This window comes from Podarcis tiliguerta (assembly GCF_965153285.1).
Source record: "Podarcis tiliguerta genome assembly, chromosome: 10".
NCBI classification, from domain to species: Eukaryota; Metazoa; Chordata; class Lepidosauria; order Squamata; family Lacertidae; genus Podarcis; species Podarcis tiliguerta.
In genome coordinates, this window is record NC_139543.1 from 62,323,809 (window position 1) to 62,341,301 (window position 17,493).

The 17,493-nt window shown below is 45.6% G+C and overlaps 2 protein-coding genes across 3 annotated transcripts in view; both read left to right on the forward strand.

Annotated features, from left to right (window-relative positions):
• Positions 1-17,493, forward strand: part of SOX5 (SRY-box transcription factor 5) — a 1,214,093-nt gene that overhangs the window by 1,181,245 nt on the left and 15,355 nt on the right. The window lies entirely within an intron of this gene.
• ST8SIA1 (ST8 alpha-N-acetyl-neuraminide alpha-2,8-sialyltransferase 1) overlaps positions 1-17,493 on the forward strand; it is a 90,900-nt gene that overhangs the window by 14,946 nt on the left and 58,461 nt on the right. For both annotated transcript variants that reach the window (XR_014502653.1, XM_083402357.1), the window contains exon 2: positions 12,046-12,190. Coding sequence is in view for 1 of the 2 variants with exons in the window: in XM_083402357.1 (XP_083258483.1) it covers positions 12,046-12,190 (145 nt within the window). In the remaining variant the exon portion in view is untranslated. The remainder of the gene's footprint in view (positions 1-12,045; positions 12,191-17,493) is intronic.

The following is a 17,493-nucleotide window of genomic DNA, read 5'->3' on the forward strand; positions in this document are numbered from 1 at the left end:
CAGCAGAATTAAAAGAGATCCTCTGGAATTTGCATTACTTTACATACAGTCTCCCCCAAAACCACCATCAAATGAAAGCTGGCATTGGTAATTGGTGTTAAATAGTGGGAAAGAAGGACGAAGGACACAGCTCTGTTAGATTCACAGCTCTTTATTACAGCAGTTAGAACTGCTCCTGGAGTCAGACACACTGTAGCTTAGCTGGCTGCTTTATATAATTCTAAGTAACTTGTAACAGTAAGGTAAAGGTCAAGGGACCCCTGACCATTAGGTCCAGTCGTGACTGCCTCTGGGGTTGCAGCGCTCATCTCGCTTTATTATCTTTAATATATCTCGGCTTACAGCTTCTGGGTCATGTGGCCAGCATGATTAAGCCGCTTCTGGCGAACCAGAGCAGTGCACGGAAATGCTGTTTACCTTCCCGCCGGAGTGGTACCTATTTATCTACTTGCACTTTGACGTACTTTCGAACTGCCAGGTTGGCAGGAGCAGGGACCAAGCAATGGGAGCTCACCCTGTCGCAGGGATTCGAACCGCCAGCCTTCTGATCGGCAAGTGCTAGGCTCTGTGGTTTAACCCACAGCGCCACCCGCGTCCCAACTTGTAACAGTAACAACTCCCAACCATCTAACCAATCAGTGAGCGACAGTTCTCAATCCTTCATTTGCATACTGGTGGCACTGAGTGAGAACTGCAGCTAATCTTAATATGTAACGGTTGGCACAATTGGTTTTTTTTTTTTAAAAAAATCACAAGCCTGGTGCTTTCCCATGCAACGAGAACGTTGAGCTAGTGTGGTGTAGTGGTTAGAGTTTCGGACTAGGGCCTGGGAGACCAGGGTTCAAAACCCCGCCATGGGGCTCAGTGGGTGAGCTTGGGCCACTCACTGCCCCTCAGCCTAACCTACCTCACAGGATTGTTGTGGGGGATTAAACGAGGAGGGGGGAATCTTGTACACCACCTTGAGCTCCTTAAAGCATACTCTCCAGCATTTCTCCAATGAAAATAGGGACATCCTATTCCATAATAATAATAATAATAATAATAATAATAATAATAATATACCCCGCCTATCTGACTGGGTTGCGCCAACCACTCTGGCTTCCAACATGTATAAAAGCATAAGAAAATGTTAAACATTAAAAACTTCCCCATACAGGGGATGTCTTCAGATGTCTTCAAAAGGTTGCATAGTTACTTATCTCTTTAGCTCTGGGGGTCCCATAACTCCATACCCTCCAACATTTCTCCGATGAAAACAAGGGAAAGCGGACATTCTGGGATCAAATCAGAAACCAGGGCAGCTTCTGTAAATCCAGGAATGTCCCTGGAAAATAAGGACGTTTGGAAGGTCTGTTGGAGTAAAGGCAGGATGTATATGAAATAAGTACAGTGGTGCCTCGCAAGATGAAAAGAATCCGTTCCGTGAGTCTCTTCGTCTAGCGGTTTTTTCGTCTTGCGAAGCAAGCCCATTAGCGGATTAGCGCTATTAGTGGTTTAGCGGCTATTAGCGGCTATTAAAGGCTTAAGGGATTAGCAGATTAGCTGCTAAAAGACTATTAGCAGCTTAGTGCCTTAGAAAAAGGGGGTGGGGAGCGAAAAAAACACCCCAGGAATCGCAAGACATTTTCGTCTTGCGAAGCAAGCCCATAGAGAAATTCGTCCTGCGAAGCACCTCCAAAACGGAAAACCCTTTCGTCTAGCGGGTTTTCCGTCTTGCGAGGCATTCGTCTTGCGGGGCACCACTGTAATAATATTGATCCAAGGCTCGGATCTTTGAGCTAAATATTGACTATGGAGAACTTTGGGCTCGGCTTTGTTCCTAAGGTAGCTCCTTCTCCCTCCCCAAGGCTTTCATGAGGCTGCTGAAGAAGAGCTGTCTTGCCCTGAGACTGCTAGAGAGATCAAATAACCTCATTGCCTGAGGAGAGAGGGTGAGGGCATCTATTTAAGCTGTCTGTCAGCCTGAGATGTGGATGGAAAGCAGCTCCTGCGAACAAAAACCAAGTCTAAATATATGTAACCCCAGTGGTTTTTTAATCTTGTATTGCTTTGGGTTCCTTCCCTTTAACCTGGCCGTTCCTGCAAAGCAGAGAGGCGGCTCATAAATGCCCTCAAACAACTAACCATCTCGTCTACTCCCTGCTTCGATCTTTTGGCCCAACGAACAGCAGAAATATGTTGAAATATCAGCAAGCACTAAGCAAAGCATCTTCCCTTTAACACCCAGTGCGTCACTGGTCATACAGCTCTCATGTGAGAGCATAATGCACAATGGAAGTTTTAAATGTGCATGAGAACATCTGTCCCAGTTCCGTAATTTAGCTGCTTCAAGGAGATACATATGGGTGAGGAGTTGTCAGCACACGTGGTCTGTACCAGGAATCAGAAGTTTTAAATTGCGTTTAGAAAATGGATTTCGCAATAGTTTGTGCTGTTTCTCACTGGGGTAGGGTTCCGGTGGCCAAAACTCATCAGCCTCCACAGACGGAACAGGGCGTCTGTCCAAAGCACAGACGCATTTTGCTGAAAAATACTACGAATGCAGTTAAATTGGTCAGCAATAGCGATGTTGTTTTTAATCTAATCGGTATGTGAGAGGCTAAACTTGACTATTCACGTTATTCGCTATTCCCCCCAGTTCTTTCGATTTACGTATCCCTTCACACTGAAATAGTCCTGAAGCGATTTGCAATGCATGCGATAAAAATCCATTAGAACAAAACAAATGTACTCAAGGCATTGAGCCACAAAAATAATCTAGCTAAGTAAAATCAAATCAAAAATAAAATGACTTTCTGGAAGACTTCGGCTGTCCACTGTTGTGGGGGGAGGGGGGAGAAATATGCTAGGCTAAGAGGAATCTTCTCTTTCTCCCCCCCCCCCCAATAAATTTTATTAAAGTTTGGGGGGAAAATATATACCAAAGTTGATATCAAATACCCAATATCTTTTATAATACCAAAGATAAAGGAAACTAATCTAAGTCAAAACACAAAGCAAGGCAAGGCCTTCTTCCACCAGCCTTCTCCACCCTCTAGTCTCTGCCTCTCAATTTGTATTCTATTATTTTATGTACTGTGGCTTGCCGTTGTTTTATTGATTATAGTTTAGAAATCATTCATTGTAACTGTTGAGTGGATTTCTCTTTAACTTTTATATATTGATATTATTATTTCGTACTATTCTAATAATTGTTGAATGTTACTTTGTTTGATGTAGGTTGCTTATTTTAAAGTTTGTTTTATTATCACGTTTTTGTATTGCATTAGATTGTTATAAGACGTACATTTTTTGTTTCTTCGGCTTGTAAACCGCCTCAGGTATTGCAAGATAGAAAGGCGTTATACAAATAAAAAATGATGACGATGAAGAAAAAGAGGAAAAGAAAAAGGAACAAGAGGGGAACTTCAATTCTAGTCTCCCCAAATAGGGGGGCGTGTTATACATGGAAAAATACGGCACATCCTCCCTGGCAGATGGCCGTCGTAGCCTCTTATTAAATGCACCAAAAGCAGCACCTAGAACAAACTTCCTCAACCTCGGCCCTCCAGATGTTTTGAGACTACAATTCCCATCATCCCTGACCACTGGTCCTGCTAGCTAGGGATCATGGGAGTTGTAGGCCAGAAACATCTGCAGGGCCGAGGTTGAGGAAGCCTGACCTAGAACTAAGCCTAGTGAATATCCCTTGGGAAAAGAAATAAGAAGGAAAGAGTTTGTTGTGCAGCAAAGTGGCGCTAACTTTACACGAGAAATCAAACTACTTGTTTCTGCCGTTGAGTAGATCGTTCCCCAGGTAGGGCTGGGCAGTATATCGATATATCATCTAAAAGTCCATATCATGATGCTGGTTTCATAATTTTTGACCTAGCAATACAGTGGTACCTCGGGTTAAGTACTTAATTGTTTCCGGAGGTCTGTTCTTAACCTGAAACTGTTCTTAACCTGAAGCACCACTTTAGCTAATGGGGCCTCCTGCTGCTGCCACGCCACCGGAGCACGATTTCTGTTCTCATCCTGAAGCAAAGTTCTTAACCTGAAGCACTATTTCTGGGTTAGCGGAGTCTGAAACCTGAAGCGTATGTAACCTGAAGCGTATGTAACCCGAGGTACCACTGTATATTGTGCATCGTAATATGTGTGTGTGTACTATGCAAACATCACAGTGTGGGGCAAAAGAGTGAAGCCAGCTAGTGCCTGTAATATAGCTCCATCCTTATTTCAGACATGGTAATACAGTGATACCTCGGGTTAAGAACTTAATTCATTCTGGAGGTCCGTCCTCAACTTGAAACTGTTGTTAACCTGAGGTACCACTTTAGCTAATGGGGCCTCCCGCTGCAGCCACGCGATTTCTGTTCTCATCCTGAAGCAAAGTTCTTTTTAAAAATAATAATAATTTTTTTTATTAGGAATTTCAAAATAACAGTTTATCAAAAATACATCATCCTCATTTCCCCCCTCCCCACTGAAGCAAAGTTCTTAACCCGAGGTACTATTTCTAGGTTAGCGGAGTCTGTAACCTGAAGCATCTGTAACCTGAAGCGTCTGTAACCCGAGGTACCACTGTATATCAGTATATCATGATGTTTGGTAGTCACTAGCTGACGATCTTAGCCCCGTTGTATATTTCTGTGCGCTTGCAAACCAAATGCAAGTTCTGGCTCAGGATGTTGCCATCGGTGCACCCTCCACAGTTTGATTTTCTTTGGAAGCCAGTGCATTTTTAAAGCAGTTCTCCCTACAGAATATTAAGCCGCCTTCCCTTTCTCTCTCTCTCTCTCCCTAACACACGCAGAGTGTTATGCAAGCGGATTTTGACTGCAGGCTTTGCTAAACATAGTGCATCTAGCAGACATCCTCTTTCAGAACTTGCTGTAGCAATGTCAGTGGCGAGTGTCTCGCAGAGAGAGAGAGAGGTTTTTCTGCATTCCCATCCCTAAGTTTCACTTTGGAGTGATGCAGTCCCTGACAGTTACATAACAGAGACCTTTCCCGCAGTGCATTTCAAGGTAAACTGGCGGCTGCACTGCAGATCACTTGGCTAGCTCAGAGCCGGTGCTGTTTTGATTCCCCAAGGACTGTCTTTTTTGGGGTTGTTTCCTCCTGGCTCCTCTAGATCAATAGTTTTGAGGGAAGATATTTGAGCAGACAAAATGTTTCTAATAGCCAAATTGCAGAAGATATATTAGATTAGTTCAAGGAATTAACCTCAATTCTTTTTATTGCCCGTTCCTTTCAAAGATCTAAGACAGGCATCAGCAACCTTTTTCAGCTGTGGGCCGGTCCACTGTCTCTCAGACCTTGTGGGGGGGGGGCAGACTATATTTTGGAAAAAAATATATGAATGAATTCCTATGCCCCACAAATAACCCAGAGATGCATTTTAAATAAAAGGACACATTCTACTCATGTAAAAACATGCTGATTCCCAGACCATCTGTGGGCTGGACTGGGAAGGCGATTCGGCCGGATCCGGCCCCCAGGCCTTAGGTTGCCTACCCCTGATCTAAGATATTCTGCTGAATACATCAGATACATAAGATATTCTGCTAAATACATCATTACTTAGGCAAACCTGCCCAGATATCTTAAATATTACTGTGTGTTTTAATCTGTGTTTAGTTTATGGCTGTTCTTAATGTTTTGAATCTTCACAACTTTTGTTTTTAGCTATTTTACTGATAGAATATTGTTTTATTCTGTTGGGAAACCGCTTTGGGGTTCTTACAATCAAGCAGCAAGCAGATTTTGTGAAATAGTAAATGAAATTCCCAGCATTCACCAGAAAGAGAGATTGGTTGTTTCTCTGGGAGGAAAACAGTGGCCTCCTATTTCAGCGTGGTGAAAATTGTAGTGGTTAGAGTGTTGGATGCAGGAGTAGTAAAGGTAAAGGGACCCCTGACCATTTGGTTCAGTTGTGGCCAACTCTGGTGTTGCGGTGCTCATCTTGCTTTATTGGCCGAGAAAGCCGGCATACATCATGACTAAGCCACTTCTGGCAAACCAGAGCAGTGCACGGAAACGCCGTTTACCTTCCTGCCAGAGTGGTACCTATTTATCTACTTGCAGTTTGACGTGCTTTCGAACTGCTAGGTTGGCAGGAGTTCAGTGATTTCACTCGGTGTTTCAGCTCAGTGATTCAGCTCCACTCAGAGTGTGGCTGCATCTGGCTGTGCTCTGTTGTCCATCCATCCCACCTTCGTCGCCAGTGTTAAGTTGTGGGTGAACATATCAGACAACACAGCGATTCTTCAAATCAGCTCTTCTTTATTCACAGGCCAGAACAGAACTGAACTGAAGGGTTCAGAGAGCCTGCTTATATAGAGCTCCACTAGAACACAACAGTAACCATTTTCTGTAGCTATCCAATCGCTGAACCTCACTTTCGATCCCTTATTTGCATATGTGGACCTGAACTATCTACAGTATCCCCCTGCTGGCCCAGGGTGAGAACTTCAGTACATAACAGTTTCTTAATCAAGAGTCACGCCCAGGGTTTTCGTTTGCAAAAGCTGCTGTGTGGACTTGCTCTTCTGGCACAACTTAGATGCAGAAGTTTTGAGCAAATCTTGCTGTTAGGACTCTCTGGCTCCAGCCAGCCTACCTAACCATACATTTAAAGCACATTCCCACCAACACTGAGAACCCTACTGCCATTTATTGCAAACGGTGCTGCAGTTCCCAGCACCCACAGCTCCCAGGATTCTTTGGGGGAGGACGGAGTGTGCTTTAAATGCACAACGCATACAAAACCTGAGTGCCATCAGTCCAGCACTGTGCATTGCTCTCCCATCAGAGGTTTGGCAGGCTTTCTCGCTATTGGCTATCAGGCGTATCTTGCAGACGTTTTTACGCCTGCAGTCCTGCGTACTTGTTTAAACATTTTAAGGATTGTTTTGTGCTGCCTGTATGGTGTCTTATGCACACCGCCTCCGTGTGAGCTGCTGGCTGTGTGTATTTCAAAAACTGGGTTTTCCTGCCTTTTCACTGCATCCCAAGAGGTGAAGTGGGGACAGGAGCACTTTCTCGTGAGGAGAGTCGCCAAGAAGAGTTGGCTCAGGGGTGATCAGTCTTAGCAGCTGCATTGTGTGAGTCATTGTGTGAGCACCCTGCCCATGTGCAGGGTGTGGTTCACAGTGGCGTAGCGTGGGGGTGCAGGGGGGGCCGGCTGCACCGGGCGCAACATCTGGGGGTTAGGGTTAGGGGGCGCAAATCCACGGGTTAGGGGGCACAAATTACTTGCCTTGCCCCGGGTGCTGACAACCCACGCTACGCCACTGGTGGTTCATCCAGTTGGTCATCTGCATTGTGCTTGTGGGAGGGGGCATACAGTTCCCAGCTTGTTAGATCGGTGCTGTCCCCATCCAAACATATCATAGAACTGAGGAGGAACCCCAGGGGCATCTAGATGCTCAGGGTGGCAAACGTAGTTCTCTGCCTCCTCATCTAATCCCCACAACAACCTTCCGAGGTAGGCCTCGGTCCAGTATACCTGAAGGAGCGTCCCCACCCCCATTGTTCTGCCCGGACACTGAGGTCCAGTGCCGAGGGCCTTCTGGCGGTTCCCTCACTGCGAGAAGCCAAGTTACAGGGAACCAGGCAGAGGGCCTTCTCGGTAGTGGCACCCGCCCTGTGGAATGCCCTCCCACCAGATGTCAAAGAGAAAAACAACTACCAGATTTTTAGAAGATCTCTGAAGGCAGTCCTGTTTAGGGAAGCTTTTAATGTTTAACAGACCACTGTATTTTAATACTCTGTTGGAAGCCGCCCAGAGTGGCTGGGGAAACCCAGCCAGATGGGTGGGGTATAAATAATTAATAATAATAATAATTATAGTCCAACCCCCTGTGATGCAGGAGTCTTAACCAAAGCATCTGTGGCAGGTGGCCATCCAACCTTGGCTTAGAAACCTCCAAAGGAGAATCCACAACCTCCCGAGGGAGATTGTTCCACTGTCAAACAGTTCCTCCTGGTGTTTAGTTGGAATCTCTTGTAACTTGAACCCATTGGTTCCAGTCCTACCCCTCAGGAGCAGGAGAGAACAATCTTGCTCCACTTTCCGTGTGACAGCCCTTTAGATCTTTGACAATGGCTATCATATGGACGTAGTGGCAGGGAACGTGATGGTTCGTTCTTTAAAAGCTCCAGAACCTTATCAGTGTTTTCAGCCGAGAGAAAACAGCGAAGCAGATAGAGACAATTGACCACTCTGGTGTCCCTTTAGATCAGTGGTTCTCAACCTGTGGGTCCCCAGATGTTGTTGGACTACAAATCCCATCATCCCTGAGCTCTGGCCTTGCTAGCTAGGGGTGATGGGAGTTGTAGTTCAATAACATCTGGGGACCCACAGGTTGAGAAAGGCTACTTTAGATGTTTTGGACTTCAGCCCCCAGTGGCTGATGGAAGTTGTAGTCCAAAACCACAGGAGGGCACCAGGCTAATAGGAGCTGCTGTGCTGTAACACCCAATGAATCCATGTGCATCTCCGGGCAGAACCGAGTCACAAAGTATTCAAATCAGCGCTGACCATAGAGGGTGCGAAAAGCAAGCGAGAAGGGAGATAATACATGAAAGCACATTTAAGACTGCCAGAGAATCTGTTTTCCAGATGGGAAAATGTCAGGTGCAAAGAGAAAACGATGGTGTTGACAATTGGAGTGGTTCTCCGGCATTTTAACCCTGTGAATCTGCCAAGGCAACTTGTAAATTATTTTAACACCCAACACTTTAGACATGCACTCCGCATGACTTGGGAACCCTGTTAGTTTCCGCACTGAGCTCCTGCACATGTTTCCAGGAGCATAAGTGCCGCTGCAGGTCACACTGGTCAAGGTGACTGGAAACCATTAAGGAATAGGTCGTCATTGTCAAGTGATCCTGAATCTGCATCCTGCAAGGAATTAATGAGGTGACCCTAAACACCCAATCACTTAAGTGGGGAATGCATTGTGCTATCAGCAAAATCCTAGCTTCATGAAAATTAAAAGTCAGAGCGGCCAAAGGAGAAACATCTCATTAATTACGACTTGCTGATTCGCACTTATGGAGCTGCAATTCGCTCGCCGATAGATGCTGCTGTCTGCTCCCCTTAAGAAAATCATAAATCTGTCATATCCAATCAAATATAGGTGCTCGGCTATGATTGCAGAGCTTGCAACATTTCCCCAAAGCCATAGCTTGGTGGCAGGAGCAGCTGAACTGCATCAAGAAGGTCCATCTCAAGTCCTATGATGTCACTGCACTTGGAATTTGGTGTGTGGTTCTGTTTGAGACGCGACACGTGTGGTTAGGGGATGCTGCAGGACTCCAGCTCCCATCAGCCTCAAGCGCTATGACCAGTGGTCCGGAATTATGGGATATGTAGTCCTGCAAATATCTGGAGGCTACCAGGTTCTTCCTCCCTGCATTAGATCCATAGCCAAACATTGGGCTTTGGTTTTATTCAATTTATTTATAATATATTTACATAGACAGCTAAACATTGGGGTTTGGGTTTTACAGTGGTGCCTCAGGTTACAGACACTTCAGGTTACAGACTCCGCTAACCCAGAAATAGTACCTCGAGTTAAGAACTTTGCTTCAGGATGAGAGCAGAAATTGCGTGGTGGCAGCGCGGCAGCAGCAGGAGGCCCCATTAGCTAAAGTGGTGCTTCAGGTTAAGAACAGTTTCAGGTTAAGAACAGACCTCCAGAACGAATTAAGTTCTTAACCCGAGGTACCACTGTATTCAATTGATTTAAAATAAATTTATATACATAGCTAAGAGTTGGGATTTTATTAACATATTTTCAAGAAGTAAACTTAACCTAGTACCAGTACTTAACTAGTAAAGGTAAAAAAGGTAAAGAACCCCTGGATAGTTAAGTCCAGTCAAAGGTGACTATGGGGTTGTGGCGCTCATCTTGCTTTCTGGCTGAGGGAGCCGGCATTTGTCCACAGACAGCTTTCTGGGTCATGTGGCCAGCATGACTAAACTGTTGTGGGAGCAACAGAACACTGTGACAGAAGCCGGATCGCATGGAAATTCTGTTTACCTTCCTGCTGCAGTGGTACCTATTTATCTACTTGCACTGGTGTGCTTTCGAACTGCTAGGTTGGCAGGAGCTGGGACAGAGCAATGGGAGCTCACCCCGTTGCAGGGATTCAAACTGCCAGCCTTCTGATTGGCAAGCCCAAGAGGCTCAGTGGTTCAAGGGCTCCTAACAAGAAACAAACCAAGAACAAACCTTGCTTACAACCCATGGTTTGTCTGAAGTGAGACAAACCATCAGCTTGAGTAAGCTAGTCCATTGCTAGTCCATTGCTTAGCTTTGGGTAGTGCAGCAGGAGGACGACGACCAGGGGAAGAGTGAAATAGATTTGATTTTCACTCCATACATTCCTCTTCTCTCATTCACGCTTAGCCATGCTTTGGATTACCACTGTATGAGAAACAGCTCAATAGATCACAGTATCCAGATATATATAAGGGCTTTTATTCTGCATTACATACTGCTCAACAATAACTATTTTGGCCGAAGGTACAGGTTAATATAATTTTGTACTGATGCCTTCATTTTGAATTTAACAGCATGCCACAAATCTCCACTGCTGTGATAACCAGCAGGGCTTTTGGGGGGGGCGGTTTAAAATCTCCAGGTGCTTTAAAAGAGATCCATTTATCTATATTTTCTCTGTCTCAGTACTAGGAAGCTGAGAACCAAGAATAGAAAGTGGGGTGGGGGGGAATTATTTGTTGCATGATGAAGAAGTAATTCCATTATCTGCAGGAGGGCTGTTTCAAAGGGCAGGCTTTGTGACAAAGAACCACATGGGAAGAACTGCAGGACAAAGGGCTTGTGTGGCAGTAGCAGCAGATGGCAGGAACTTGGAAAGTTCAGCAGCCAGCGGGCATCTCTGCAAGCTGGCTTTGGGGTTCCCGGCAGGTTACCATCAGGGCAGGTTTTAGACCGGAGTAGAATCAAGCGGAAATATCCTCTTGAGTTTTTGTAAATGGATGCAAGCAATTCCTGCCATATAGAACGCTGTCGATTATATACCAGGCGCCCGGATGCTCCGAATACTCTCCTCTCCCTGTTGCAGCTGATGAGCAGGATATTTTTTCTCTCTTCCCCAGGTGTTGGGAACCTTTGGTCCTCCGGGTGTTGCTGAGCTACAACTCCCACCAGCTTCAGCAAGCAGGGCCAATGGCCAGGGATGATGGGAGTTGTAGTTCAGCAGGGCCTGGCAGGGCAGAGGTTCTGTACACCTGCTTTTCACCAAAAGGGTTTTTTGGCGGGGAGTAGATCCACTTTTGCGGAGGGATCCAGAAGTGTCCCCAAACTGCATACCTGCTCCTTCAGAGGAACTGTAATGACAGTCTTGTGGCAGTCTTATTATCAGTAGAGTTGGCAGGCATTTGGAACATGTTAGTGTTGTTGTTTAGTCGTTCAGTCGTGTCCGACTCTTCGTGACCCCATGGACCAGAGCACGCCAGGCACTTCTGTCTTCCACTGCCACCCGCAGTTTGGTCAGATTCATGCTTGTAGCTTCAAGAACACTGTCTAACCATCTCGTCCTCTGACGTCCCCTTCTCCTTGTGCCCTCCGTCTTTCCCAACATCAGGGTCTTTTCCAGGGAGTCTTCTCTTCTCATGAGGTGGCCAAAGTATTGGAGCCTCAGCTTCACGATCTGTCCTTCCAGTGAGCACTCAGGGCTTATTTCCTTAAGAATGGATGCGTTTGACCTTCTTGCAGTCCATGGGACTCTCAAGAGTCTCCTCCAGCACCATAATTCAAAAGCGTCAATTCTTCTGCGATCATTAGTAGATTGTACTGATTTATTTTTGTATAGATCCCACGGCCCTCTATTTGCTGTTGAACCAAAACACCTGTCCTTTTTGCCCTTTGGCCACGCTGACTGCCCACCAAAGGCCGGTAGCTCAGTCTTAGAGCACTGGCTTTGCAGGCCCTGGGTTCAAATCCTAGCATATCTCGGTTGGGCTCTCATCGATTGGTCTCGTTCAGTTGTCTTTTTTCTCTACTCAACTTTCTCCGTTAGGAAACTACTGAAAGACTGCTGTGACCCTGGGCGCTTCTTTGCCATGACTAAAGAGAACTCTCCGGTGGGGACGAACCTGTGGTATGACGGGGAATTTCTGTACTCCTTCACCATCGACAACGAAACCTTCTCCCTTTTCCCAAAGGTCAGTGACCCTCTTGTTTATTTTTGTCTGTTGTTTGCATTTATTCATTTCTTCTGGAACACCTTTGCTGATACGAAAAGACCCAGATGCTGAACAAACTGCAATCCCCGGGATTCTGCAGGTGTAGCAGCGCCACAAACAGCAACAGACAGTGTGGTGCAGTGGTTAGAGTGTCAGACTAAGGCCTGGGAGACCAGGGTTCGAATCACCACTCGGCCTTGAAGCTCACTGGGTGGCCTTGGGCCAGGCATCGCCTTTCAGCCTAACCCGCCTTGCAGGGTTTCTTGTGGGAATTACCGTATTTTTCGCTCTATAGGACGCACTTTTTCCCCTCCAAAAATTAAGGGGAAATGTGTGTGCGTCCTATAGAGCGAATGCAGGCTGTGCCGCTAAGCCGAAAGGCAGAACAGGGAGACGGAGCGCTGCGGAGGGCTCCGTCTTGCTGTTCTAGCTTGGGGACGGCTGCGCGCAAAGCCTCTCCAGGGCAGCGGGGTGCCTTCACCCCGCTCTCCTGCAGAGGCTAGCGAGGCTGTCCCCAAGCCAGAACAGCGAGACGGAGGGCTCCTTCTCGCTGTTCTGGCTGGGGACGGCTGTGCGCAAAGCCTCTCCAGGACAACGGGGTGCCTTCACCCTGCTCTCCTGCAGAGGCTAGCAAGGCTGTCCCCAAGCCAGAACAGCGAGACAGAGGGCTCCGTCTCGCTCTTCTAGCTTGGGGAACAGCTGCGCGCAAAGCCTCTGCAGGGCAGCAGGGCGCTGCGCTCCAAAGGCTTCGGGGATCTTTGAGGCTGGGGGTGGGGGGAAGCAGCGCTTCCCCCCACCGCCAGCTCCATAGGCTCGGGTGAATAGGCTTGGGTGAATGCACCTTGAACGCACCTTGTTTTACAGGGGGAGAACAAGGAAAAAATAGGCTTCAACCAACCACCAACCTTCTGGTTAACAGACATACGCACTGACCTATTGGAAAGGTGGGATATTAATACAATAAAACGGAACAAATTAATATGCTTTAAATATATGGTGCAGATGTAGCATGTTGCTTTTTAGTTATTCTTTTTAACAAGGAAATGAAAAAAGAAAATTAAAGAATAAAAGCGCACTAATAATAATAATAATAATAATAATAATAATAGCATTAGACTACCATCAGTTCAGTTTGCAGGCACAGTGACCATCCACACACAGCAGATGTGGCGTGTTGAATAATATCACTAAAAGCTCCTTCGGGTCGAAAAAATTGGGGGACTTTTGCTGCTGCTGTTGTGTTCTCCATTTAACAGCAATATTTCTTGAACTTTCCTTGTGCAGACTTTTGAGTGGCCCCTTCCCTGCTCCGCATTCTTTGCCTCTACAGTGGTACCTCAGGTTACGTACTTAATTTGTTCCGAAGGTCCGTTCTTAACCTGAAACCGTTCTTAACCTGAGTTAAGCTAATGGGGCCTCCTGCCACCATGCCGCCGCTGCACAATTTCTGTTCTCATCCTGAAGCAAAGTTCTTAACCCGAGGTACTATTTCTGGGTTAGCGGAGTCTGTAACCTGAAGCGTATCTAACCTGAAGTGTATCTAACCCAAGGTACCACTGTATATGTGCCAGACAAGAATGGGCAGATAAGGACAGAAAAAAGAAGGTCCTCCTTTATGCAGCGCACAGTTATCCTGTGGAACTCACTGTTGCAGACTTGAATGTCGGCTGCGGACTTGAATGGCTTCAAAAGAGGGTTAGATATCTAATGTGGTAGATGTTGAAAAATGATGTGGAAACAAACAAGTAGAATTTGGGATTTGAACGGTTTGATATAATTTTTTTTGGAAGAAAATGAGAGTTTTTAGGTAAAGAGGAATGATATTAAGATTAGATTAGAATACAGTGGTACCTCGCAAGACGAAAAGAATCCGTTCAGCGAGTCTCTTCGTCTTGCGGTTTTTTTCGTCTTGCGAAGCAAGCCCATTAGCGGCTTAGCGGATTAGCGCTATTAGCGGCTTAGTGGGCTTAGCGGATCAGCTGATAAGCGGCTTAGCGGCTTGGGAAAAAGGGGGGGGGGAACCCTGCAGGAACTCGCAAGACATTTTCGTCTTGCGAAGCAAGCCCATAGGAAATTCGTTTTGCGAAGCACCTCCAAAACGGAAAACCCTTTCGTCTAGCGGGTTTTCCGTCTTGCGAGGCATTCGTCTTGCGGGGCACCACTGTATGCAGAATGAGAAATGGAAATGGAAAGGGAAGTTGAGGGAAGTCTATGGGTGGGTGGGACACTTGGGTTGCAAAGATGATCTGTGCAGGATGCACGTTCGCAACCCGCATCGTTTGCAACCCGCGTCTTCGCATGCATGGGTTGTGATTCGGCGCTTCTGAGCATGTGCAAAGCGCGATTTAGCACTTCTGTGCATGCGCGGTCGCCGAAACCCGGAAGTAACCCATTCCAGTACTTCCAAGTTTCGGCGGTCCGCAACCCGAAAAAACGCAACCTGAAGCGTCTGTAACCCGAGGTGTGACTGTATGCTTATTTTCGTATGTGATTTGTGTTAATGGATTATGCTGATTAAATTGTAAAATTGAATTAAAAAAAATCTTTTAAAAAAGGAGGGTTAGACAAATTTGTGTTAAAGAGGGCTATCGGTGGCTATGCTGTGGTGACACAGTTGGACGCAGCCATGTTTCTGAACACCAGTTGCTGGAATCTCGCTTGCTGGTTTCCCACGGGCCCCTGGTTGGCCCCTGTGAGATTCAGGAAGACCTTTTTGACAGCAAGAGCTGCTCCACAGTGGAGTGGTCTCCCTCAGAAATTGATGGACTCTCCTTCATTGAAGGCTGTTAAGCAGAGGTTGGGTGGCCATCTGTCATGGATGCTGTAGCTGAGATTCCTGCATTGCTCGGGGTTGGACTAGATGACCCTTGGCTCCCTTCTAGCTCTGCAGTCTGCGAGTCTATCACTGGCTGGGCCGTTGGCCTGATCTGTCAGGTTCTATTTAATGTTCTTCCCAAAGGAGGAAAAAACTGAATGATATTATAATTTTAGAATATCTAACTGTGAAGATACACAGAATGAAAGGGTTTAAGGTCAGTGAGAAAGAGGAGGATTGGTTTGAGGAGATATTGAATTATTTGGGTAGGTTTGAACAGTTTGGGGCAATTAAAATGTTAAAAGTTAAATAAACCTTGTGGATGGAGGAGTGCTAACGTGTATAAAATTGTACATATGGTTGATTTGAATATGTTATTATTGATTATGTATACCCAATGTATCAGCTGCCTGGGGGTTTCGCTGTTGGTGTTTGGTTGTTGGTAAAAACATAAAGATCTAAATAAATAAATTTAATTTTCTTCAAGCAGCGGCATCAATAAAATTTATACGCCACATGGTTGTAGAAAACCTCAAAGCGGTTGACAAAAAGGCGAGGCAATCAAAATCAAAATTTGCAGCCCTGCTTTAAAACATACAAAAGTCAAAATACTAAAAACTGATTAAAATTGCCTTAACAAAGGGAAGCTGTTTTAATTTCCGTTTGTTCTTCAGTTGGGGCAAAGCACGGGAAAACAATGGGGACGTGCAGGCAAACCACGCGCTTTTTATTCTGAATTAAGCCCTGAGTATGAGAGCGAGGCTGGCTCTCAAATAAATTGCACGTAGGAGTCCGGCCCTGAGGCTTAGTCATGGCCTTTGTCATTCTCGTTTCGTGACATCCCACATCCAGCCGCCGCCATTGTTACATCTGCCTTCGGTTTAATGAATGAAGCTTGCAGTGTTGCAGATGCCTAAGGGAGAAGAGACGTGTCGAAACCCAAACAATCATTGCCAGGACTGTATTTTGATTCTTCCCCCTCATGCCCCCTTGAAAGGCTGCTGGCTAGCACCTGCAGACAAAGACATCTTCTATCAATGCACACATAAAGTAGTGCAATTGAGATGGATAGAGAGCCAGCGTGGTACAGTGGTGCCCCGCAAGACGAATGCCTCGCAAGACGGAAAACCCGCTAGACGAAAGGGTTTTCTGTAGAGTATTCCCTGTCCTGTGTGACTAGAATATGTTTTCCGTTTTTCAATGCGCTTCGCAGGACGAATTTCTCTATGGGCTTGCTTCGCAAGACGAAAATGTCTTACGAGTCTTGAGATTTTTTTCCGCTCCCCACCCCCTTTTTCTAAGCCGCTAAACCGCTAATAGCCTTTTAGCAGCTAATCCGCTAGGCCTTTAATAGCCGCTAAACCGCTAATAGCGCTAATCCGCTAAGCCGCTAATAGGGTTGCTTCACAAGACGAAAAAACCGCTAGACGAAGAGACTCGCGGAACGAATTAATTTCGTCTTGCGAGGCACCACTGTATATGGACCAGAGTGTTGGACTAGGACTTTGGAGAGATCAGGGTTCGAATCCTCATTTGGCCCCTTTGCTGGGTGACCTTGGATCAGTCCCTGCCTCTCAGCCTGGCCTACCTGACAAGGTTGTTGTGGGGCTTGAAGGAACCACGTATGCCATCTTGAGCCACCTTGGAGAAAAAGAAGCTGGGGTATAAATTCAGCAAAAAATAGATGAATAAAAATATTGATACCATTTTTTTATGCTGAAAAAGCCCCCCTCGGCTTATACTCGAGTTAGGCGGTCGGGCTGCTTGTTCTTCCTCCGCCTCTGCTTTAAAATAATATTTATTAGAAGTTTAAAAGTTACACAAAAAAGAAAAAAGAAGAGAAAAGAGAAGAAAAATAAAATAAAAAGTTACATAGAAAGAAAGCAAAAACACACACACACAATACATCAAAACACAAAAAAACACAAAAACAAAAACGCATCCAATATTTATCCTTATCTTTCATTAACTTATTTCCTCGACCTCCTCACACCTCCCATTTTTGTATTCCAGTTATTAATTATAACAGCAAATCCTTTCCGTCTTTCACTGCTTTCTATCTTTTAGTTATCTTAATTTATTTTTACCTTATCATCAAAACCTTAAAATTTATTTATACTTAACTCCTTATAATATTTCTACTAAAGTCATGTAATTTCATTCCAACATTTCCTAACATTCATTAATTTTACAATATTTCTCTAAATAGATTTTTAATTTTTTCCCCCAATCTTCTTCCACCGTCTCTTCTCCCTGGTCTCGGATTCTGTCAGTCCTTTCTATCAGTTCTACATAGCCCATAAACCTGGTGATCTTCTATCCGAGGCTCTTAACTCTTCTCCATGTCCCTTTTGCAGGTCTTCTTCAAATTTTTTTATGCTGAAAAAGCCCCCCTCGGCTTATACTCGAGTTAGGCGGTCGGACTGCTTGTTCTTCCTCCGCCTCTGATGCCACCACCAGGTTTGTG